Below are 24,833 nucleotides of genomic sequence, written 5' to 3'. Positions count from 1 at the left end.
TGAAGTTTTATTCTGACATGGTATTGAGAGGTAACTCAGAGGTATTGAGAGGTAACTGAGACAGTCGCCCACATTCAAGAAAGCATTTTCCATTAGCATAGCCTGGTTCCTAAAGCAGCCGCTCCCTCAGGTGACCACCAGGCAGCCTGTCCAACAGGCCCTGTCAGCTAGCCAGCAAAGTTGATACAATGATAGGCAGCATACTGACTGTTCACTTTTCTGAGCAGAACTGAGGAATAATGGAGTGACATGTGAAATTACAATAAGTACCATTAATTATGACATTGCAAGATAAGTGTCCATGTCCTTTTCAGACTTTCCTAGTCAAAATATAGTGTGCAGCCCCTTTGCCACCTGTGCTCGGTAAAACAAAGGCATTTTTGGTTTTGTTTGGAATGCAGGTGTGTCCTCTAAGCCTGAATGAACTAACATTTTAAGTAATGCTTATTGAAAAGTTTATAGTCCTTATCCTAGAAGCTTTGCATCTCCTTTGCTCTGTTAAGACCCTTCCTCTGAATCAATTACAGTAGTGTTTGCTGTCTTGTATATTGTAGACTTGCTGGAAACATAATAGAAAAGAAGAAACTGATATACTGTAAATGTTAAAGTTGCAGAAGTGAAGTTCTTTTGCCTTTGGTTTAATCTTAGTTTTGTGTCAAGATTTTGTACTTGCAACTCTGCTCTCTGGAAGGGAACTTATCTTTATGGAGTTGTTCGATAGTAATCATAGGTGAGTGGAAACTGAAAATGCTTAGTGCTTTTCTGACATAATTTTGAAGTTTCTGCCTAGGAAAATTAACTTCTAATATTCACTAGTGACTGAATGTGACTAGTCATCTTCATAGTCTTTATCCCAGTAAGTATACATCATATTCAAATATTTTTCTTTGTGTTCTACATGTAAAGCAGCAGCATAACTTCTTAATGTTTTCTGTTAACTCTTACTATTGTCCTAGACTTGGTTCTAGGGTTGAGAAGCAAGTTATTCTTCTGTTCCTGCTATATTTCTAATACTGATGTGAGCAAGCTCTATTAAATCCTTCAACTGCTCTTGGATTTCTGAAAAACAATGCGATTATTTTAGGGAAGTGCTGACCTACTCTTTTTAATAAAGAACTTGTCTTGTATTCCACTTACTCTCCCATTTTTAGAATCCTGGTTCATATTCCTCTTGCTTCACAATCATATAACATCCTTGTGGCAAGTGCAGCAGTTGCTTACCTGGAAAAGTAATATTAGAAAAGTGTGTATTTTTAGCTGCCTTTTGATGTGAGGTAGCAGCTGGAAACAAGGAGGAGAGGCAGTGTGAGGTGATCTCATGGCACTGCCAACTGCAACTTGGGAACCACTGCTTTGGACTTGAGACCAAAATGTGTGGAAACCTTTTTTGCAGGCCTGAGTATGCCTGCTGTGTCTGTCACTTTAATGACCCAGATGCTGTGGCTTTGCTATTCTTTCTCAAGAGCTTCATTTGAGGGTCCTCCCCTGGATTCTATTTCACAAATGTGGTTAGTGGAGCAGAAAAAGTTCCATGAAGCCTTTTGTTTATGTTAATAAGCAGAATAAATATAAAATGAGCAGGCTGTTGTATGTGCGTGTTTATAATTTATTTTAAAAAGCCCTTTGATATCAGTGACAAACTTAAAATATCTAAATGAAAAGGTATTCTAATAACTTACAAAAATCTTTTTTTTTTTTTTTTTTCTTGTTGTAGTAATCATGTCCGCAACTCAGAGAAGGAATCTAGCAAGCTCATGTTGAGGTATATTCTCAAGACAAGATACAGTGACTCTATATGCTTTTCTGGGTAAGAAGGGTATCTATAGTCTCTTGAGTGTGACCAAAGAGTAGTTAACCTTTAAATTTAAACTTTTGGAAAGTGCAATCTGTGAAGTCAGTATCTGGGGGACAGGGAGGGAGGCGTTGGTGTGTATTTTGGATTTTTGGGTGAATTTGGGAAACTTTTAACCTGTATAACAGTCTAAAGAYATTCTAGACTAATTGTTCAAAGTAAATGCAATAGTGAGCAATTTGAGAATAAATGTCATATTAAATAGAGTATGATTGTGTGGTCAGAAAAGCAGTTCTGGTTGATCGTCTCAAAGATATACACTTTCTAGCCTGATCATCCAAGGGGACAAAGGTTACATCATTGTTATCTATTATCTTTTCCCTTATGTCCCTCAGCCCCCAAATTCTAAACCTCTTTTCGTTTCAGCTGAATTTGACAAAGGGGATAGTAGGTGTCTCAAAGATAATTTAAATTTATACATCTTGGTGTCTGGATAGAGGAAAAGAAATAAACGGATATACCCCTTGAAAGAAAAGTAGATAGAACTCCACCTTATATATGTTGTGTGGACAGGCTGGTGGCCATCAAACATGTGCTGCCTCCCTGTCAGTGTTGATATTGTGTGAGACACCACAGCTACACAGTTATTGTGATGGGATGAAACACGGTTGTATGGTTCTTACAAATCTGCAGAAGATATGGCTTAATTCATTCTGCTACTCTGAGAACTATTCCTGCCCCCTCTCGCAGCTTGGCCTGGAGTTGCTAAAGAAAAGTCTAATTTAGGAATATTTCCTGATCAGGAGGACATTCCTTGCTTATGTCTTTACACGCTTTCACTTTTACATCTGCACAGCACTCTATAAGGTCTTTTAAATATAACGTTTCTTTTCTTTGCAGGTTTTTCTTTGTCTAAAACCTGTTTTAAATATTGTCTCCCTCTTAAAAACTTCTTGTGTGTTGCTCAGATTATTATTAGCACTGTGTTCTAGGTAACTTGTACCAGCAATCTCCAGAGAATGTGAAGATTTGACTTTTCTTTTTTTTTTTCCTCTCCTTTTATTCACTTCCCCAAGTCCACACTAAAATCTTAAGGCTTTATTTTATGTTGTTGGATATAGATACCTGCCTTGCTGCTTTTGCTGGAGTATCTGGGGGGGGAGGGGTGGATTTTTTGCTCCTCTTGCTTTCTGCTCTCGTAACAGCTAGTGGGTGGTTCACATTCATTATCCTTTTATCAGGATTTTCATGTAAGCTATACCTCTGACTTTTTCTCAGTCTCGGTAGATATTGTTATAAAATCATAGGCCTATAGCTGTGCTTCTGTCTTAAGGGACTTCTAGACTGGATCTCTAGAGTATTGCATACCTGTTTATCATCCGCCTGTTTATCTCATGAGACCCAGTGGGTTTGGTCACTGCTTTAGATTCCTTTCTAGCTGTGAACAGAAAAGTACTGCAGCAACAGAGGAATGCTTCTTTAAAATAATGGAAACTGTGTTCTATGGATATATATTAAGAGTTAAATTTAATAAGATGACATGTTTTAATCCTTTATCAATTTAGCACTTCTCTCAGAACTTAATTAGATCTAATTTAGCTTGGCACTGCCTGACTTTTTCTTAGTACAGAATTAGCCTGTTTCTGTGTGTCCTAGGGCAGTCCTGTGTTTTGGCAGTCTTGTTCCAATTATCAGACTTGGTTTCTAAAGTAGCAGTCGCAAAATACGCAGTGCTAATGTTTTTATCTTTTTACTGTATCTTCATGATTCACTGTCATCATGTCTCTGCTGCAGAGCTGCTCTCTTTTTAAAAGCTCTGGCTAAAGATAGAAGCTTCCTGGGCTTTTTCACTTGCATGACTAAGAAGTAATGCCAGACTGTGGTGTGTGTGTGTTTTTCTTCTTTTTTTCTTCTTCTTTCAGATGTTTTGTACCTATGGCTTTTACTAACGTATTATAAAGTTTTCCTGCTATCTTGCTGTCTGTCTTTGTTTTTTGGTGGACTACTTCCCCCCCCCCCCCAAAAAAAAAAAGTCTAACTTGTAGTACACTTTTTCCTCTTGTCAAGTATAGTTTGAAACTTATTTGACCTGTGGCTGGAGTTTTCACTTTTAGATTATGTATAGGGAAAAATTACAGTGGACTTTGGATTTCGCTAACTGCTCTCAGAGTTAGGAGTGACTTTAATTGTTCTTTTTCAGGGTTTGTTTTACTGCTGCTTATTGGAAGCTGATCAGGGAGTCGTACCATACGTATGACACCTAAAACGAAGAACTTGTGATTGCATAATTCCTAGTGTCCATCAAATACAACTGTGCAGTCCTACTTACATTTTTAATGATCCTATAGAATAATGGGAAGGCCTGTTCTTAAATAAGATGTTTGTAATCTCCCAAACATTTTCTTCATGCTGGTTTTCTAAATATCCAAATGATGTGATGCATGTTATATGCTACATAACTACACATACACTAGGGCACTTTTTCAAGTTCAATTAACAAAATTGTCTTTGTGTCAGTAACTTAATAGATAACTGAAGATGTATTCTTACTTTTAAAAACTGTATTTTAATATTTCTTCTCCTCTTGAATTTAGATAACGTAATCCATGGATAAAGTGGGAAAGATGTGGAACAACTTCAAATACAGGTGCCAGAATCTCTTCAGTCATGAAGGTGGAAGCCAAAATGAAAACGTAGTTGTGAACTCCAGTAGTTGTTCGTCTGCTAAAGAGAAAGCTATCCAGATAACTGATTTGACTCAACAACAACCCAGCAGCCCTTTGAGAGAAAACATTGCTTTGCAATTAGGTTTAAGTCCTTCAAAGAACTCAGCAAGGCGAAACCAAAACTGTGTCACTGAAATTCCTCAGATAGTTGAAATAAGCATTGAGAAAGAGAACGACTCATGTGTCACCACAGGAGCTAGACTTGCTCGAAGGGACTCTTATTCTCGGCATGCTCCTTGGGGGGGGAAGAAGAAACATTCCTGCTCTACCAAAACCCAGAGCTCCTTGGATACTGAAAAAAGATTTGGTAGAACACGAAGTGGTTTGCAAAGGAGGGAGAGAAGGTATGGGGTGAGTTCTGTCCATGATATGGATACAGTATCAAACAGGACAGTAGGTAGCCGTTCTCTACGACAGCGTCTACAAGATACTGTTGGGCTGTGTTTTCCCATGAGAACTTACAGCAAACAGTCCAAACCTCTGTTTTCTAACAAAAGAAAAATCCATCTCTCTGAACTAATGCTTGAGAAATGCCCTTTTCCTGCAGGCTCAGATCTGGCTCAGAAGTGGCATCTCATTAAGCAACACACAGCTCCTGTGAGTCCACATTCAACTTTTTTTGATACATTTGATCCTTCCTTGGTTTCTACAGAAGATGAAGAAGACAGACTCAGAGAGAGACGTAGACTTAGTATTGAAGAAGGGGTTGATCCCCCTCCCAATGCCCAAATACATACTTTTGAAGCTACAGCACAGGTTAATCCATTATATAAACTAGGACCAAAGTTAGCCCCTGGTATGACTGAGCTGACTGGGGACAAAAATGTGCCACCACCAGGAAATTGTGACTTGGAAGAGGACACGACAACACTTTGTCTGCAGTCACGCAGGCAGAAGCAGCGTCAGATGTCTGGAGAGAGCCATGGCCATATCAGCAGGCAAGGGGCTTGGAAAGTACACACTCAAATTGATTACATCCATTGCCTTGTGCCAGATTTGCTTCAGATCACAGGTAACCCATGTTACTGGGGCGTGATGGACCGTTATGAAGCAGAAGCACTTCTGGAGGGTAAACCCGAAGGCACTTTTTTGCTCAGGGATTCTGCGCAGGAGGACTACCTCTTCTCTGTGAGCTTCCGCCGTTATAACCGATCCCTACATGCACGCATTGAGCAGTGGAATCACAACTTTAGCTTTGATGCCCATGATCCCTGTGTGTTTCACTCCTCCACTGTTACAGGGCTTCTAGAGCACTACAAAGATCCTAGTTCTTGCATGTTCTTTGAACCGTTGCTTACTGTATCTCTGAACAGGACTTTTCCTTTTAGTCTGCAGTATATCTGCCGGGCAGTAATCTGCAGGTGCACTACATATGATGGAATTGATGACCTTCCTTTACCTTCAATGTTGCAAGACTTTCTAAAGGAGTATCACTATAAACAAAAAGTCAGGGTGCGATGGTTGGAGCGGGAACCGATTAAAACAAAGTAAATGGAATCCAGAGTCCCCAATAAGCTTATAGAATACGCTTTTTTGTGTGTTACAGTTTAACTGCAGCAAGTGCACCAACAATGTCTAGCTTTTTTGCAATATCCTATTTAAGCTCAGTGTTAGTATCCTGTCAGATGCTGCCTGCTGTTAATCAAACTAAATTGTGATGCCTCTTGGAAACAATAAGCAGACGCAATTCTGCACATTTTTCATTTAGACCTAATTAAAATATTTTTGCTAATTTCTAAATATTTTGTTTCCCTTTTATAGCTGTAGTAATTGGATGAAGAAACTATGAGGCATTTTCCATGGGGCATTCATGCAATGCTAATAAAGACTTTATTAGAGGAGCATTTTTGCTAATATTTGAAGTATTTTTTTTTTAAAGTATCTTCTCACAAACTTTCCACTACTCAAAATACTAATTTAGCTCATAAACATAAAGTTTCCAAATACTAGAGGATAAGAGTATTTTCTTTTGAAAAATGAAGAGCAGTTCATTAGAAGCAGGGATGACCTGCAGTCCAGTAACAGTTAATGGTGTTTTGATGCTAACAAATGAATCATGCTTTTCTCAGTGTAGAAGGTTTCCTAATCATGAAGACTTGAATATACCTGCTCAGTACTGTAATTCTGTTTAAAACACTTGGAGGTTTAAGTGGCATTGTTAGCAAAAATAATACTGTTGTGGACAGTTTAATACCTTCCAGTGTGAATTATTAATTTAAGTGGCAGAACACAGAATTAGATTATTGCCATGAAACAAAAGTTTGCAGCTTTTTATAAAAGAGAAATTGGTGGCCTGACTACTTGTAGTTTACGATGGAAGATAATAGTGAAGAGAGAAACTGTTTAATTACTTAAAGTTGTTTAATATTTTTATGGAGAAAGTTACCAGTGGTTGAATTATTATAATCAGAATACAAAACCTGATAGATATCTGAAATAAATGTCAGGTTTCAAAGGTACTGCTACACTTTATTTGTAAATATTTTTTCCATTAGCGCTTTTTAAAATATTTTTGAAATAATATGCACTGATTATAGTTTCAACAGATGACTTAGAAACAAAATTCTAAGTTCTATTTGCTTATTTAATCAGAGATGGGACTTAAAACAGTTCTGTCTTAGACATTTTTGCACTAAAATTTTGTTGGAATGCCCTGTCCCCTGTTAATGTTTTGTACCAATTATGAGTGCTCCCTAGTTTCTTTACCAGCTGCTACAGTATGTTATAACTTACTTCTCTATGGTGGTGACCTGTGCGAGGTAGGGAACACTTTGGCTGCAAGTACAATAAACGTTACTCTTGTATGCTACACTAACCCTTCTATTGATGTATTTTTCTGCTTGCTGTGCCTTGTTCTGGCTTTTTGTGCTAATAAAGTACAGTATGTTCAGTGTTATACTTGTATATCTGCTCTGTTTTTATATATTCACATAACTTGTAGCAGTTAACTGAATTTTTAATAGGCTTTCCTAGTACTTAGTATAGTTAATGCACAAATACTGTGCGGTAGAATATTGGTTGGTCAGCACACCGTATTCCTGATTTATGTTACATTGCTTATCAGAAACCTAACAATATACACAACTGAATAATGTTTCTGTGGTTGCTGCAAAACAATGGACTGTCTGCAGGCACAGAGCATTTTTAAGTTTTTGCAATGTAAAGGATAAATATTAGGAAAAAATGTTTCAAAATAATATTGACCCCCTATAGTGGCTGCTGAAGGTGTTTCAGCCAGTTATATAGCTGACTGGTAAGCTTAATATTTTGATACTCCCCACTGAGTTAGGAATGGTTATTAATTCCTGTAAATTGACAGTACAGCTGTGGCATTTGTTCACTTTTAGAATATTTTTAATAAATACATATATACAAATCGGTCAAATGTCCTGTTTTTACCAAAGAATATTGTCAATTTATGTTGGGGTATTTTTTTAGTGGAAAAGTTAGTGGAGAGGTGCAATTTCTGTTCTATCAAATGTTTATCCCAAATTATGATAAACCAAAGTATTTGAGAACTTCCTCTGAACCTAAGTAATGTATTCATTTATGTTGGTAGGGCTGAAAACTTTTATGTCAACAATGTCATCGTTTTTCTTGAATTCACAGTGCACCTGAAGAAAAATGATTTAAATAATTCTGTAATGACTGGAACAGCACTACTACATAGAAGCTTATACTGAAAGGGGTTAATTTGAAGCACCCAGAAAGCACTTTAAAACATATGTTAATATGCTTGTGGAAAATCTGTGATCCCATTATGCATTCTTTGTAGTAGCTTTTCTTCTTCCATGTGTTAAAATACTTCAACTGTTAAATGAAACTTTGTTCGGAATATGTAAATACTTATCACCAAGTTTGTGTAAGTATGTGTACAAATGTGCTAACGGTCACTTAAGTTTTGAGTTGTGTGTGTTGTTGGATATGCAACTCCTGGTTTAAAATCTGCTCTAAGCATAGCTGCTTACATTAAAAAAGAAGAAAAAAAAATCACCAGCATGAAATTGCACCCAAGTGTACCTTCACTGTGTCGTTCTCACTGTTCCCTCAATTGGATTTCAATTCCAGATGAGTTTACTTTATAGCTTGCTTTTAATATTAGTATTTTACAGCCAACTTGCAGCCAAGCTTTGTCTCAATATAGGGATCTGGTTTTGTTTACACCTGTTGCAGTCGCTTGTCATAAACTAGCTGATGAGATTCTAGCTATAACAATACTAACATGGTCAGATTACGCATTCAGTTAACTTTTTACCATGTGGCGAATCTTTGGGGGGAGGGGGGAACCATAATTTTAGAAAGATTGCTCTTGCATTTGTGTAAATAGTGTTTTTACAGAGAGGATCCCTTAAAATACAAAAACATTTCATACTGGCTTATTTTTGATGACTTTTTTGAAGCTTTGCTTCCCTGAAATATACGGGAGAATAACTTGCTAAAGTGATTATGCTAAAAATCCAGTCAAGCTTTCTTGATTATAGTAGACTTGAGTGCTGACTACTAGAGTTGCAGTGCATTTTTTAATCAAGGAGTTCATTCATCTTCAGTTTTAAAGGCACTAAAACTTTGGTAAGTTGAGAATGTAGATATTAAACTGCTTCCTTCTGTTTGTGGGGCGTTCTGATTTTCTTTAGAAAATCTCATAATTGTCCTCTTCCAAAGATGTGCACAAAACTGATTTTTTTTTAACAGTAAGTTTCAATTTAATAAGGTTTGCTAGAATGATTCAAATCTAATCTGATTACGTAACAGATAGCTATTTGAGCCTTAATCTTAAAGTACAGTTTGGAGGTGATTCTCATTTCTGCAGCAATCTATAGAAAGGGCTTACTCTGTGGGATTGTTTTACAAGATCTTGCAAAGGTCTTTAACTGTATTTGAAAAAAGTGAAATCATAGTGCTGTGTAGGAATTAAGATCTTTGAATACCTAGCAGAACTCAGTTGTGGTGTTGCACATAAATACAAACATCATAATAGTTTAGGAAACCAGCAGCAGCTCTACACACTTTACCAAGAGATGGAAATTATAATAACTGTAATTTCCATATTACATGTTATCTAACATTGAAAAAATGTGTAAATAGAATAATGCCATGAATGCATTGAAATATAGTGCTTGGAGTTTATTTTTTACTATGTAACTGGATCATCATTTATAGAATACTGTTAAATAAAAATTAGGGCATTAAATCCTAATCTTTTTAGAAATACATTTTTTTTTAGTCCTCTTGGAGTTAGGGAGAAATAGTCTTTTTATTATATATGAGGGGTTATGTAGTTTCCCTTCCCTCCAATCAGTTTTAAAGGCATAACTTTTCTGAAAATACTCTTAAGGACATTTAGACACAAGTGGTCCGAATAACTTGCTTATCAGAATGAAATGTCTCATAGGAAAATAAGTTACAAAGCCATGTTTTGCATTTCTGTGCTTCAAATTTTGAATATACTGGAAGACTTATTTTTGCACTCCTTATGAAAGCAAGTGATAAATGTTAGAACCTTTATTAATTTATTGGATGGAAATGTAATGCTTCAATGCTTATTTCCCCAAGTTTCCATTAAATAACATACTTACTATATTTACTTCTTACTGCCTCCATAAATAGCTTTTCTTAAAATACAGTATTTGTTTTCTTATAGAAAATATCCATCACTTGCATTGTCAATAATAGCTCTTCAGCAGTGAAGTAAAATAAAACTCAAAGAGACTGAGTGTTGATTACAGTAGATGACAGATGAATCATGTCCAAGGGGAAGCTTAAAAAGCAATAGTCTTTAAATCAGAAGTGTGCAGTCTTTGAAAGACCTGTATCGTAGTGTTTGATAAGACCAGTTCAAGCCTTTGCTAGATGTTGTTCTGACATCATATCCACTAATGTCACGTCATTAAGTCCAACTTTGATTCTGCACTACTTGGAAACAAGCAAAAGATTCTGAACTTTGATCCAAAACTGGTTTGCTTTATTCTCCATATGCAAGCCAGATTTCCAAGAACTGTTTGCAGCATGCTTCAGAGCTTCATCTGCTGCAAAGTTGCATGTATATCTAAATCTGTAAAGCACTGAGCAATGCCAGAAGGTGCTGAGTGCCATACAGAGAGGAATCTGCAGGGAGGATGCTCCTTTTTTTCCCCCCCCAAAGCTAACTTGAAATACAATATTTAGCAGAAATATTAATGCAACAAGTTTGTGTCCATGAACATATTACTTGAATTTTCTGATTCTTTCTAAAATCACAAGATTTGATGTCTCATATTAAAACCATTCAAATTTAAAATAATGAAAGTGCTCTTTGAGTCTGGTTTTCCTAAAGTATTATGGTGAAATTACTGTATATGTGCCAAATCTGACAGTCTTCAAGAATCTACATAGTCCATATATATGTTAATAAGATGCCTCCAAGAACTTGTGCATTCATGTTTTTTTTTTGAAGCCAACTGAAGTACACCAATATGGTGGGCATTAATATACTGCAATTTAAAAATCTTCTCTGAACTTTGTTCTATTTGCACATATTGCAGATAGAAGGACTATTTTCTTTGTATCTTAAGCTGTAGTTACATATTATCGCTGGTTGCTTGGTGTGTGTGTTTTCCTGCTATGGCCAAACTTACCTAAACAGCTATGTCTATCGACTCTGACTAGGGGAGTATTTTGTTTATAATGAATTTTTTTATATATATCTTACAATAGAAACCAAATCCATTGGGTTTTAAAGTGTTAACTCTTACAAAACATAGTATAACATTGCTAATTTCTCTCCCTTTTCACAATAATGGGGATATACAAAGAATCATTTGTCTTCTGACCATTGGTTGCATCTACCAAATACGGTTGACGTTAAAGGTCTGAATTTTATGTATTTTTTCTTTTGTTTTTATTAAAAATGCTACTGTTGAGGGCTCTGAAAAGAAAAAAGTTTAATGTTTTTGTAGAAAGATTTATAAAACACTTTTTGTGATGAGGCAAGGATTTTTTGAAGATTCTTTTCAAGAACAGTTTCTCCTTTCTTGCACAATTGCTATGTCTAAAAGACTCTTAAAAACAAAACAAAAACTCTTGATGACTTTAACCTTATAGTTGTTTCGGAATGCAAATTTTTAAAACCAAGTTATTTCAATGAACCATTGCCATTGTATAAAATATTCCTTTTACAAAAATTGTATATTTATTGGGTGTTAACCCCATAATGTCTCTAAATTCCTTGGAATCCAGGTAACTATTGTGTATATACTTTTCAAGCTGAATGAATGTTCACTTTGTAAACTTGCATAAAAATACAGCTGTTATCAGATAGGTTTCTTAGGGCCAACACAACGTATCTGTTATGAGCTGAAGCTCTTGGTGCTTGACTTTTTTTCTCTCCTGTCTTCAGTAGAAATAATACATGATTGTATGCCTGTGATGTATCTCTTGTTCCAAATTTGCATGTTAAGCACACAGTTACACTGACATGTATCTAAACTTCATTGTCTGAAGTAAAGCAAATTCTATGACTTCTCAACAAGAGTTACAACTTGGTGGCAAGTTGGGAAAGAGGAAGTAGTATTAAGGTTTGTTCTTCTGTGAGAAGTTGTTAAATCAAATGTTGTGTGTGCTTCCTGCGTGATAAGGTAGATTGAGTTTTAATGTCCTGAGAGTTTTAATAGCTTTTGAAAGGTACAAAAGTATTTGGCTGCTTCGTCACTTCTTGCTTTCCTACTTGTAGTTTTACGGAAGCATGTAGAGCTGTATTTATTAAAATCAACTATATGTAGTCACCGACTATACAAGCGCTGCTTTGTAAGACCTTTATAAAGATAGTAAATTCTTACATTATTATATTTAAACTGTTTTGGGAGAATGAGTAATGACACTGTGGGCACAAATTAATTCAGATTGCACTATAAACTTTCTTACCAGAAGCCTTCATTCTTACAAAACGATTTGATCACTGCTCAGAAAAAGTTGTAGCTTTGGTGATGCAGTCCTTGGTATGCGTCCAAAAAAGTGGCGCCCAGACAGTCCTTGGACCTTTTCCCGACATTCCTTTTGAGCAGGCCCCTGGCAGTTCCACGGGGCACTCGAGGAGCTGGCTAACAAGTGTGTAACACAGAGCGCCGCGGGGCCGCCGGCGCTCCCCAGCACCCTGTGCTCAGCCCGTGATGGCACTTGCCGCACACCAGCACCTTGTGTAACTGTGCTTTGTTTTAGATCTTGCTGGCATAGATGGTTTTTAACCCGCTGCAGCTTAAATGTTTCTCCACCCTGCCTAATTTGTCTTTGTTAACTGGTTGCCAAACTGTCTTGCAACTTAATATAGTAAGAAAATAATGTGATTTATGGCTACCAAACCAGTGTATTAAGTAGTAGATGGCATCTGTCTTAATAAATGGGGTATAAACTACTGTATTGTTTTCTTTTTATGTTTGTTTGGGAGCAAAAAGTTGTGTTTTTAAGGAGTTCATTTTGAAGTCAAACTGTAACAATACATATTGTTACAGATATTTAGTTGTTGTACACATGAAAGGGAAAACTAACTGATGAAAATCATCAGTAGCTCTTATTTATTCCAGTCCATTTCTCTTGTATCTGAAATACATCAGCAGAGACCCAAAGACCGATAATTATCCTCTTTAGAAGTTTTATCACATTTTGAATTCCAACAGATTCTTAATTTAGTGAGTTTTCACTCGGATCTTAAGATTGCTGCTGCCCCCCCCCGATATGTGGGCTGAGCGCACATGATTTTGTTACATGACATATGCGTGTGTTCTAGAGTACAACCCCAATTAGCACAAACTAAGGAACAGACATAGCTGTTTTTCAGAGAGGTTCTCCTTTACCCCTGCTGAGAGCTACTCCTAAAACAACTAGGTACAAACTCTATAGACTGTAAAAACTTAGCAAAATTCTCTTAGTAAACAGTTATAACTGGACACAAAGGCAATATAACATTCCAAAAAATATTGTGGGTTTTTCTGCTGAACTGTTTCAGTTTTCTTAATTTATTAATTATCTTTTTTCTAGAGTGTTCCTCCTGAAAATGCATTTAGTCTAGGCGCCTTTACACAAGCTTGGAGCCTTTTCCGTCTCCCATCACTAGTGAACTAATAAATTAAAAAATATAATTTGTGTCTCAACATTTTATTTTCAGCTATTTGAGATTGCCTTTGTGTTTTTTAGCTTCATTGAAACATGCAGGTTAATTGTCTTGAACTCTACTAAAATAAATTCATAATTGATAATTTCCATAGCTTACATTTATTAAACTTACCTCTTACAAATTGTGTATTTGAAATATGAAGCTATAGTTCTGTTAAACTTATTACAGAGATCATTCATAATACTAATGATTAAATATTTAGAGTGTTTAGAGAAGTAAGGTGCAAGTGCTGCACTGAAAACAAATATCTCAAAATAGTTTCAAAGCACCTGGTGATCTGAAGTTAAATTTCTAGAATCAGTCTCTTGTGTGTTGTCTTCTCTGGGGTGAGAGTTTTGGGGGGAAAAAATCTATCCAGGAAAGCTATTGACTGTGCAGAATGTCAAAATGCCTAGTTAAACAAAATAAATACAGGAGAGCTCCTAGGATGAGCATGATTGTGTACAATAGCGCAAGTTGTGTAGAAGAGATGATGTACCTATACAGGATGTTTCTTAAGCTTCACAGAAGCATTCATTTGATCACCCAAGTCAAACACTGAGAAGCAACATGCAGGTTTTTTCACAGTACAAAGATTCTTGAAGCAACATTATTTAACTGAACCCAGAAGACCTGGACAAATGAATTCATAAAAAGGGTTCTTGATGCCGTTTCACCTCAGAAGCAGCTGGTGGTGTGAGAAACATTAAAATGGTTCTGCATCTGAGCTCCTCAAAAGTTAATGGAATAGCTTAGGTGCAGGTGAAATAGCACTGACATGTCCTGTTGTGAGAGTGTTCTCACTTAGCTGTCAGAGAATTTGGTTGCAGTCTAGGGAATGAAAGTTTTGAAAAATACCCTTCTGTCCCATCAGATGTCCTGTGGAGTCAAGCAAGTCAGGTTACAAGACTTTAGTAGGATTCTCATCTTAAAACTTACTAAAATGATTAATAAATACTGCTTATAGGGTTTCTAATCTTTGGAATAGTTTTACTTATAGCTCTCATCTGTTAGGAGACATATGTAAATTTATCTTAATTTTAAGGGTGGGGGCAGATTTTGGTTAAAGGTCATAGAAGAAAGTTGCTTAGAACCAGAGCTGCTAGGTGAGGGTAAGTTAGATATGCTGCCACTTAGTATCTCAGGTTTCCCATTAGTAAAATAAGAATGATGCTACTTGAACCCTTTGTGGAATACTTTGAGGTTTACTGATAAGTGGTATAATAGAAGAACTAGTTTGTATTATTTGGGAATGTCTGACTCCCTCCCTTCACTGAATGGTAAACCCAAGACAGACAGACATACACTGACAGTACTTATAATCAAACACTTTTTGCTGTGTGGACACAACCAGCTCTTCTTGCTCAGGATGTACACAGATGTGGAGTTTCGAGTGCCATATGCTCTTCATTTCCTAACCCAGCCTTTTTGTCAAGCCATAGTTTGGGTTCTTTCCATGCAAAGTGTTGTTTTCTCTTTGTAAGCTCTGTGTGGAGGCATTGTATTTGCCTCCTTACTTCTGTCATTTTATTTTTTGCATCCAGTCTGATAAAGTGGATAACCTGCAAGCAGTGTGCAAGGAGGATTTCTTGGCATGAACCAATGAATTGCTGAGATTATCATTCTGTACTACTGAAACACAGTTTTATTTACTCACCATTTGTCTTCAGTTTCATTATATGTCAAGAAGAAAAAAGCCAGACTTCTCCTTCAAGTGATTGCCCATATAACCATTCATGTTGTGGGTATGCATATGCCTGATACTTGAGCCAAATACTTTTATGCCTTAGTAATATTCATAAAGGTACTCTCCCTCCCTGTTCCCCAGTATGACATATGCACTTAGAGGATATCTTCACCCTTTGTTCTTTTAACTGTCCAGCTGAGTTGGAACTATTAATCTTTTTAATTGAAGATATGTTTTCTTCTCTTTGTGGGCATGACTTTGTACAAAGATGTAGCTTTAAACTGTCCTAATGTGTCAGAGCCGTGTCTGACCATCAGACTCATCACTATCACTAGTGTTTATTTTCTTAAGAAAAAAGCACGTGGGAAATGTTCTGCAAATAGGGAATTTTAAAGCCAAGAGCTTGTAAGAAGCATCAACAGCTTCAGCTGTTTTTCTCTAAGATCTTAGTTTCATCTTGATTCCAGACTTCAAAGTTTATTAATACTTATTCCAAGTAACCTCATCTAGATTCTTTTACATTGGAGGAGAAAGGAAAAGGTACTCCTAAATCATTCTAGCATAAACTTGGGAAAGAACCTTTTCCAAGATGGGTATCTGTATCACTTTAATACTGCCTAAATTTCTCAGATGTCTGGTATATCTTTCAGGAATTTAAACCTGGCAAGAACTCCAGAGCTACAGCTGCCAAAAAGGTTGAGTTGAAACACTACTTGGCTGCTCTTCTTGGTAGATGCCTTGGAAGCCAATTTCCAGCAGCTTGTCGCCTGTTGCACGACATACTTTGGTGCTCTCCAGAGCTTGCCTGGAGGTCTTCAGTAGTGTCAGGCGATTAAGACACTTTAACAAAGGTCCCATTTCTAATTCTTGCACTCCTCTCAAACCAATGCCACCTAATGAAACAAAATAAGATTGTCTGAGACTTTGAATGTGGCTGGACCTTCCTTTGCTTCTTGGGGAGACCCCATCATAGGTGGAAGCAGAAGGGCAGACACAAGAACTGATCCCCACCTCAGATCAGGCACGGAATGTACCTAGTGGCCAACCCTCCTTTTCCTCTGTAGTTATGGAGCTTTTACTACCTTCTGTAGCCAGAGGTTGCAGGCTCACAGGAGAAAATCTGGCTTGGCTCTATGTGGGCTTGCGGACCAGCTCCTTTGGTCCCAATAGGGCCATTCTGGTGGTGGGTTCTCCTCCATCATGTGTTCCTGCTAGTTGCAAGATAAGAGATTCTGCCCAGCTACCTTGTTTAACAGTGAGCGCAAGTACAGAGATAACATCTCTACACCCATGTCATCATCTATTGGCACTCTTTGAGCAGACAGCTGTCTTTAGCTTTACATAAGATGATTCTTTCTGTGATGTTATTGTTCCCTTAAGGTCATTTCAAAGGGCTTCTTTTGGGTTTCTCAAGAGAATGTCTAGCTCTCATCATGTCCATTGCAACCTGAGTCAATGATAGCTTATAGTTTCTTTGTTTTGCTACAGCAGGTTTTTTTGTGAATAGCTATGCAATTTACTAATCCATAACATTAATCAGGTAGGTACTGATGGACATTATGTTTTAGACATACTCTTGCAGGTTTTAAATCAGCTTCTCCGCTCAAAGCTTGATTCATTGCACTCAGTCCGGGTGGTGTATGGTTCTCAGCATTAGATCATGCCTTTTTCTCTCCATTGGGAAATTCTCTAATTAACAGTACAAATGAATGCCACAGTGTACAAAGCCAAGTAATCAGATTCTCCACTTGAAGTTTAGTCATCCCTTTCCCTAGGGAGGTGTTCCTCCCTTTTAATTCTGGCACACTGTCTAGTGTCTGAGCTTGACTTTGATAAAAGCTTGTCTACAGCCATCTTTGCTACTCAGACCCTATGAACTATTTTTTTTTCTGCTTTGCCTTCAGTGGTTAGAAATCTTAAAGGTTTAGAAACATTTCCTTTCATTCATTTTTCCTTTTCCCCTCCCCATATTAATTTAAAATCTGTTTTCTTAGGGGATATTTAAACTTGTTTAGATATGTGTGAAGATGGGGCCTTTGAATCCATACCTTTACATGTTGCTTCATTTTCTAATGAAGGCAAATCAATGAAAAGGGTAATGGGTACCCTTACAACTGACCTTCCCCATGCTGTGTCTGTCTTCACAAAGGTATCCTTTGCATTTGCTTTGCTTTTCTGTCTGAAATGAGGTGAGTTTTGACTGTGCTAATTACTCCTGTTTTTTCCCAAAACTACAGATGTTCAGAACTCGATTTTTCCATCATTATCTTGAATATTGAGGAACCTTTGGTTTTCTGTTTGAACACTATGAAACTGTTGGGAAGGACCTTCCACAATAGAAGTCCAGGGCTCAGCTATTTTATCTAAAGATAAACTAGCTCTGAAGAGCTAGTTGTGACACCAGCTATTATGAGAACGAGAAGATGGAAGTATCAAAGGTGGTTAAAATACCACTCACCAAAGCTTGGACAACTTAGATGTGACTGAGCGAGGAAAGCAGCTACCTGGAACTGTAGTTGCATCTTTACAAAGAGGGTACCATTGTGGAGGTTTCCAGGTAGGATGGGGTTTCAGCAGAGGGGTACTCTACTCACTGTGCTCATAAGGTTGCAAAATATTTAACTACATCATTTGTTCAGGTTCAGCAGAGACAGTAGTGTTATCTCCCATGTGAATGGCCAGTGTAAATAGACATTGTTCCCAGGAAAGTGACGCTTCTATGACTTGTTCTGAAGCATCAGAGTGACTTTAATGAGGGTTCAGTATGTGCACTACATCTGTTCTAGATGCAGGCCAAGCAAAGTGCATGCCCTGTGCATTCTGTAAAGGGTTGCAGTACTCTCATCCTTTTCAATATGGATGTAGGGAATACTGTCTTAAAAAGACTTTTTTTTTTTTAAATTTCAAGCTTACTGAAGTCATACTTGAGAAGACGCTTTTCTGTGAAAAAACAATTTCTTTGCATGGATGAGGAAATGGGTAGAAAATTTAAACAAAGTGCCTTTGCTTAAGCTTTTTAAATGTGTCAGTAAATATGAAAAAGGAGTTAAAACTCTTAAAATGCTTTCATGTACAGAATGATCTTCAAAAACTGCACCTTCATTCTAGGTCTTGCTTAATTTAATGCACTTGTGCATATATCTCTCTAGTCTTTTCCTTCCACCAACTTACTGTGCAATTATTGTTGGTTAACATATAGATCCCTCAAATTTGGAGAAGCTGCAAGATGTGCTAGGTATGTGCATGATGGGTTAACAAGTATTAGAACTTGTTGGAAAAAAACTGACGTAATTGGAATTTCTTGTAAATTTTATAAAATTATGGAAGTGCCAATTAGGTCTGGAATGGCATGCTGCCTGCAGTTTTAAATGGGTATCTTTTAGGCCTAGAAATACATTATTTTAAACTGTAGATTTTAATTATTTGTGTATTGTAACTTAAGTGCTTCTTTTTACAGTGATTAAATGTTGTTGTTTGGGGTAAGAATCTAGGGTGAATTCACAATGGAACTTAAGGAAAAGTTTTGAGGGGATGTTTTGGTTTATTTTGGGAATGGGGGCAGTTACAGACTCAGAAAGAGTGGTCTACAGTGCTGCCTCTGTGTTTGAGGTTGGAAAGCTTTCATTGGTTACCCTCTTTGGTGCCCCCCATAGTCCTAGTTCCCTAATCATCCAGCCTGCAAAATTATTGCACTTTTTGACCTGCGTGATGGGATTTTGTTTGCACAGAAGCCATGATGTGGGGAAGGAGACCACAGACGGTGCATGCTCACCTCCTTCCTCAAAATGCCCCACGAAATAGGAGTACTGCCCTGCACCCTCAGGCCATACGGTGCTTAAGGGACAGAGTTGAGCTTTGTGCTCTGTTAGCATTGAGTCACTCATCCAAATAAGAAATTTCTTGTTTTGCGCTCGCTGGAGAAAAGTCTGAGTCTCCATTATTCTCTGCTTACCACATCTGCCTTGGAACATCAGTGGTGCTTCATTGCCTGCTGCATTGCCTGTGTGTTCACTGTCTGTAATGTTATCATGTTACTGATTCAGTTCTTTCTGTGTCTTCAGCAAAACAATCCAGATTGCACTCCAGTGCTCCCTGTTGCTTGCAGGTCTTCCATGGGTTTTTATACTCAAACAAATGTTTTTAGAATGACACACAGTCATCCTGGAGCATGTTTGTCAAAAATAGTCATATTTGGCTACAGCAAAGGTCTCATGCTCAACTAATTCATTTTGGTATTGAGATGGCCAAGGGTTTAGTCTGACATCTTCCAATGAATGCAGTCTGAATCAGCTGTGGGGGACACTTTAGGTAATTGTTAATGGTATAGCTTTCTCCCTATGCACACACCCCTAAGGGTTTTGATTATGATCCCAGCTATCACTTGTGCAATAGAAAGGCTCTTGCGCAACACAAAGAATATTAAAACGGGTCATGTGAACATTAATCATTGTAACTCATCTACAGATGTTATCACTTGAATGAGGTCCTACATGTCTCTGTGCTTTATGTGTATGATTATGACTAAAAATGTAGGCATATTTAAGAATAAAGCTTTTTTTTTGAAGCTGGCATGGAGACAAACAGTATAAGTAATTCATTTTGCTTCATTTCATGATCTGTTGAAATTTAAACTGACTAGACCTGCTCTTCTGGTGATGCTTGCTGGGATTTTTAGTTAAGATTTATGTAGAATTTACTTTGTCTGCCTAGATAATGTTGAATGGATACGCAAGAGAAATCCTTCAGAAATGGTGTGTTTTTTTAATTACAAATTAGTAGCTGTGACATCAGGGCTTTGCACTATGAACTGGGACGTACCCACATTTCCATTCATAATGAGACTACTCATGTTGGGACAAAACCTCTCCCTTAATGGCAAACACTTGAAAAGCTTAAACTGAGAGAAGGCACATTAAGATGAATGAGAGTGCTACAGTATTTTTTACTTAAAAAGGCAAAGAAAAAATGGATTAACCAAACAATCTTTCTATTAGCAGAGCTGGAAATAATAGTCTAAACATACCATCTTTACATCGTATTTTTGAAGCCTGTTTCTGATGATGAAGGAAGTCAGAATGTTTTAGCCTTGATTACTCCACAGAGTAGCTCCACAGAACCCTACTATGTTTTTCAGGTTTAAGTATTTTGAATTTATTTTTAGTTTTTTAAAGCAATCTGCATCATTTGGATGTTTTAAAGCCTCCTAAAGGCAGGAGGGACCAAAATTGACCACATAAAAATTACCTTAATCTCTAGGTTTGACTTTTTAAAGGGCAGAGTCTGGTTGGTTAAACTAGAAGATACTTATTTTAGAGAGACATACTGAATGATTTGATGCAGAGGAGAAAATATTTTCCTAAGTATAAGTGTGGAGATAGCAAAGACTTTATGTTGTTGTAGGAATAATTGCCTCAGCAATAGCTTACTTCCAAGTGACATGGCAGTCCCTCAAACCTCTATGCATCCTCGTATTCCTGACAATACCAGTCTCCTAGCACGTGCCTGGTTGCTCTCTGCTCAGGACCTTTGTTGTCTCAAACTATCCTGGTAGTCATCTATCTTAAATCCATGAGGGGAATCTCATCTCCTTCCCTCCAGGACCTTAGAGACGTGAGTTTTCAGGCAAGGGCTAGCAAGCAAGACCCATCCTCGTGACAGGGAAGGGAGCAGGGTTGGTAGAAGGTAAGAAGTGAGGAGCTGGTGTTTCTTACCCCACCAAGCCGTTGGTCCTTGATCAGAAAGTCACTGGAAAATGTCACATTGGCTTGTCTATAAGCAGGTGTCCCTGCAAGAAGAGACCAAAGTGCAAACACGGTGACTCTTCCATTTGGCTTGTGTTCCCTGTTATGGCAGCTAAATGAGCTGAATGCTGACAAAAAAACTTTTTTTTTTCCCCCTCAAAGCTTGGATAGAGTTCAAATCCCCACATGCCCAAGCCTCTCTGAGAAATTTTAACAGAAGCTAGGAACTGCCAAATGGGTGCAGAATATATTGCTCCAGCACAATTAATCTGTTATCAAGATGTTGAGAGGCAGTACACTGTGTATAAACACTGACTCTATGGAAACCTGCTGTGGATCCTTTGGAACAGCCTTTCTCCAAGTTTCAAGTTTTCTTTACCTGTCAGGTGTTTTATTCCAGCAAGTCAAAATCAGATTCTGGACTAATTTAACGGGCAAAAATGTCCCGCTGTGCAGCTGTTGTACCTACCTGGGTGGTTAAGCTAACAGGAAGCCCTCCGTAAGAGATCACTTTGCTCTTGGAGGAGACTGCAGAGCATGGTACACGCAGAACAGCTATTTCAGACGGCTCCTCCCTGCTCCACCCCGGTTTAATTGACTATTTAAAACTGCCAAAAAGCCAAAAGGATGGAGCAGTTATCAACTGGACAAGAGGCAGGTCAGCTCAGTGGGCCCAAGGTAATTGGATGCAATTGCTTCTTGATCTTGATTATCTCTCTTGATGTCTCTTCTTAACTGATAGTTCCATTTAATCAGCTGGATATGTATAGGACAACTTTTTTTCTCATAGGTGTGCCTGCTGGAAAGCACCTGAATGATAATCCTGCAATGAAGCTTTCATACTAGCCCCATCAAAGGAGTTTCCCAGATACATGTCTGGAAATGAGGCAGTTACAAGACTGTCTGCTTCACTTTGCTCCTCTTTGTTTTCTCAGAATTTGAAGCCACAATTGCTGTCAAAGGTTTCCTCTGATTCATCTGAGAATTTACTTCAGCTGCTATTTTCCTCAAAGTCATTGCTTTCCACCACTTTTATAACTTTCTAAGGAATAAAATTAATTCATAATTCTGCTAGGGAGGGAGTTTTATTCTCTCTGTATGTTAGAAAGCGGGGTAGATGGCTTCAGGGTTTGGTAGAGTGTACTTCATATAAGTATACAACTGGTCCAAAGCTTATGCTGACAGCTAGGGACTAAAATTGCATCTGTAATGCACGTTTCATAGCTCATGGATCTTCTAGTATGGATCAGATTTTTAATATCAGAAATGAAATTTGTCAGAAAACATAATTTCCCTTTTAGTTGAGCATATACAGCTGTTGCAAACACTGCTGCATGCTGATATCAAAAATACCACATTCTTCTTCTACAGTTTGAACAAGAAATAATTGTGGTTTCTCAGATCCCGCTTTGAAGCGGCAGTTGTTTAAAGCTGGCTGACTTTTAGTAACAGTAACTGGATGTGTAGTCTTATCTGACTGTTCACTGGGCACCATGAGTCACTGGCCTAAAACATCCGTTGGGTTCAATCCCCTATTAAAAGAGACCATTTTGAATTATTCTTAAATATCTTCTGCCCCTTTACTGGGRCGCCCAATGATGTTGTCACTCCTTCAGTGGCCGTTTTGATGGCTCTTGTGACATTTGCTACCCTGTGTCTGTGCTCCCAGGCAGCAGCCAGGGATGGAAGAGTGGGTGGCGTCCGAGGAGCGGCAGCTTGGCTGGCGTTGGGTGCGCAGTGGGCTCACGCCAGAGCACAATGGACAAATATCCGAGTCTCACAGGATCATCTTGGACCCTCTTCAGGGATGTCTCAGATGGGCCTGGAGAGCGACTGTTAAGTCCCCAGCTCTGCCCTGCACCCCTGTTTACGAGCTGACATGTGGTTGTGCAGAGCTACGTGCTCCTTCTGCCTCTTTGCTTTGCTCTTCATTGCTGTCACTCCAGCTTTTTTCATAGGAGATTAATTTACTATAAACACTGAACTAGAAATCCAGGGATCTTTATGCTTTGTCAGTAGAAATCAAAGTTTAAATACCCTTGTAGTTTATTGCTGTAAATCATACTAAGCTTTATAAATTCCTTTCCATCAACATATCTCAAATCAGTTTAGTAAACAGCAAAGTATTGCCTGGTGTAGCTGTAAAAATAAAGAAACTGAGGCAGAAAAATGGAGTTTGTCTCATGTTGCCATGTGGCCAGGAAGAAAGCTGAGGGAAGGAGGTTATCTAGCTCCCGTTCTCTTCCCAGTTGCTATTACCCTGCCTTAAATCAATTTAAATACTTAAATATTTTAAACATTCCTTTAAAATAATTATAATAAATGCCTTTTTATTTCATACGTTTCCTGCCCACAGAATGTATTTACATACTGCATATAGTTAGGAGATATTATTAGAGAGCTCTGTTCTGGCACCTGAGTCATAGCACCTTTAACTTGACACCATAAATAGACATGCTGTTTGACTGAGCCTGCTTGGGATGTGATGCCTCAGCCTGTGCGTCGAAGGCTCTGCCTCTTCCTGAGAGCTGAGGCAGACCTCACACTCAGAGTTATTTTCTACAACGAAATCCCCTGGGCCTGATCCCCAGCAGACGTTTGCATGAGCTGGGAGTGGAGCCTGGTGCTGGGAGCCTGCTGGGTGCCCTTATAGCCAGCCCCATGCGGACGCGGGTTCGGAGCCTGCCTTGCTGCCCTGGTCACACTGGGAATATGTCCCCACGCCCAGGTGCATCTTCTGCCCTGGCTGCTGCTCTTCTGCCTGCCACTGTCATTGCTGCAGCTCTCGATGAGCCTTTAGACGGCTTTGCACAGTGCGGTCTGCCCAGGGACTGGGGTCTGGGCTCCAAGCTCGGTCACCCTAAGTGTCAAGGCGAAATGTCAGTGAGACACCCTCTAAGCGAAGGGTGGATGGACCCCAGGAATCTGTCACTGCGGTACGGACATAACTGCCTGCTCCGTCGCCTCTCGGGGATGCTGGAGGCCGAGACCTTGTTTTCCATCTGAACGAAAGTTTTAAGTGGGGGAAAAAGAGAATCATTTTTTTTCCTAGGGGATCCTGAATGTGTTTGCCCCGTAAACACACCCCTATGTCTGCTGTGGTTAAAAGGATAGTCTCAAACATTTTCCTGATTTTACAGATCATCAGATTTGACCCAACTGTTGGGACTGCAAAGAAATCTCTGCTATGGGCTCCAAGAGATCAGCAGACAGTCCTGGATGGTTGTTGAACTTGGGCTTTGTCTTTTGATAGAAAGCCATCTGAATACGACGCGGTATGGGATGTGGTTTCTCAAACAGAGTAGCCACATTCTTGCAGGAGACTACGGGCAGAGGGAATTTTAATTTTAGTTATTGAACATGGAATCACTTATGTTTATGTGCTTATGCAACCCTTAAATCAAAAGGGAATGAGAGCATGGGCACTCTACGCAGCCCTTTGTGGAAACGTTGTAATCAGCTTAGGTTATCCTTCAAATGGCTAAATGGGAAGGTGTATGTGACCTGGAAGAATTAAGTGCTGGGGAGACCTTATATTCAGAATTAGCCTGACCTCATGCCGCTGTCTCTCAAATTGCATATGGAAATCATAGGACTTTAATACCATTAGCACAGGCTCAACTGCATCTCAAATGATTATTTTCTATCAGGTTAGCAATCTATATAATGAATGACATAATAAAATTCTGTATAGCAAAAACAAGTGTGCTGCCACTGATTAATATTTTAAAATATCTACCAAGTCCTCTTCCCATTAAAACCA

At 38.3% G+C, this 24,833-nt stretch overlaps 1 protein-coding gene across 11 annotated transcripts in view; it reads left to right on the top strand.

Annotated features, from left to right (window-relative positions):
* SOCS5 (suppressor of cytokine signaling 5) overlaps positions 1-12,905 on the top strand; it is a 111,486-nt gene extending 98,581 nt beyond the window's left edge. For all 11 annotated transcript variants that reach the window (XM_026059456.1, XM_026059459.1, XM_026059453.1 and 8 more), the window contains 2 exons: positions 1,715-1,807; positions 4,387-12,905. In XM_026059456.1, coding sequence (XP_025915241.1) covers positions 4,399-6,009 — 1,611 coding nt within the window. In that variant the 5' untranslated portion in view covers positions 1,715-1,807; positions 4,387-4,398 and the 3' untranslated portion in view covers positions 6,010-12,905. The remainder of the gene's footprint in view (positions 1-1,714; positions 1,808-4,386) is intronic.
* Positions 12,906-24,833: the final 11,928 nt, after the last annotated feature.

Source organism: Apteryx rowi, unplaced genomic scaffold (assembly GCF_003343035.1).
Source record: "Apteryx rowi isolate R43461 unplaced genomic scaffold, aptRow1 scaffold_158, whole genome shotgun sequence".
Lineage (NCBI taxonomy): Eukaryota > Metazoa > Chordata > Aves > Apterygiformes > Apterygidae > Apteryx > Apteryx rowi.
Note: the sequence above shows the minus strand (reverse complement) of the source record. Positions and strands in the feature narration are given on the sequence as shown.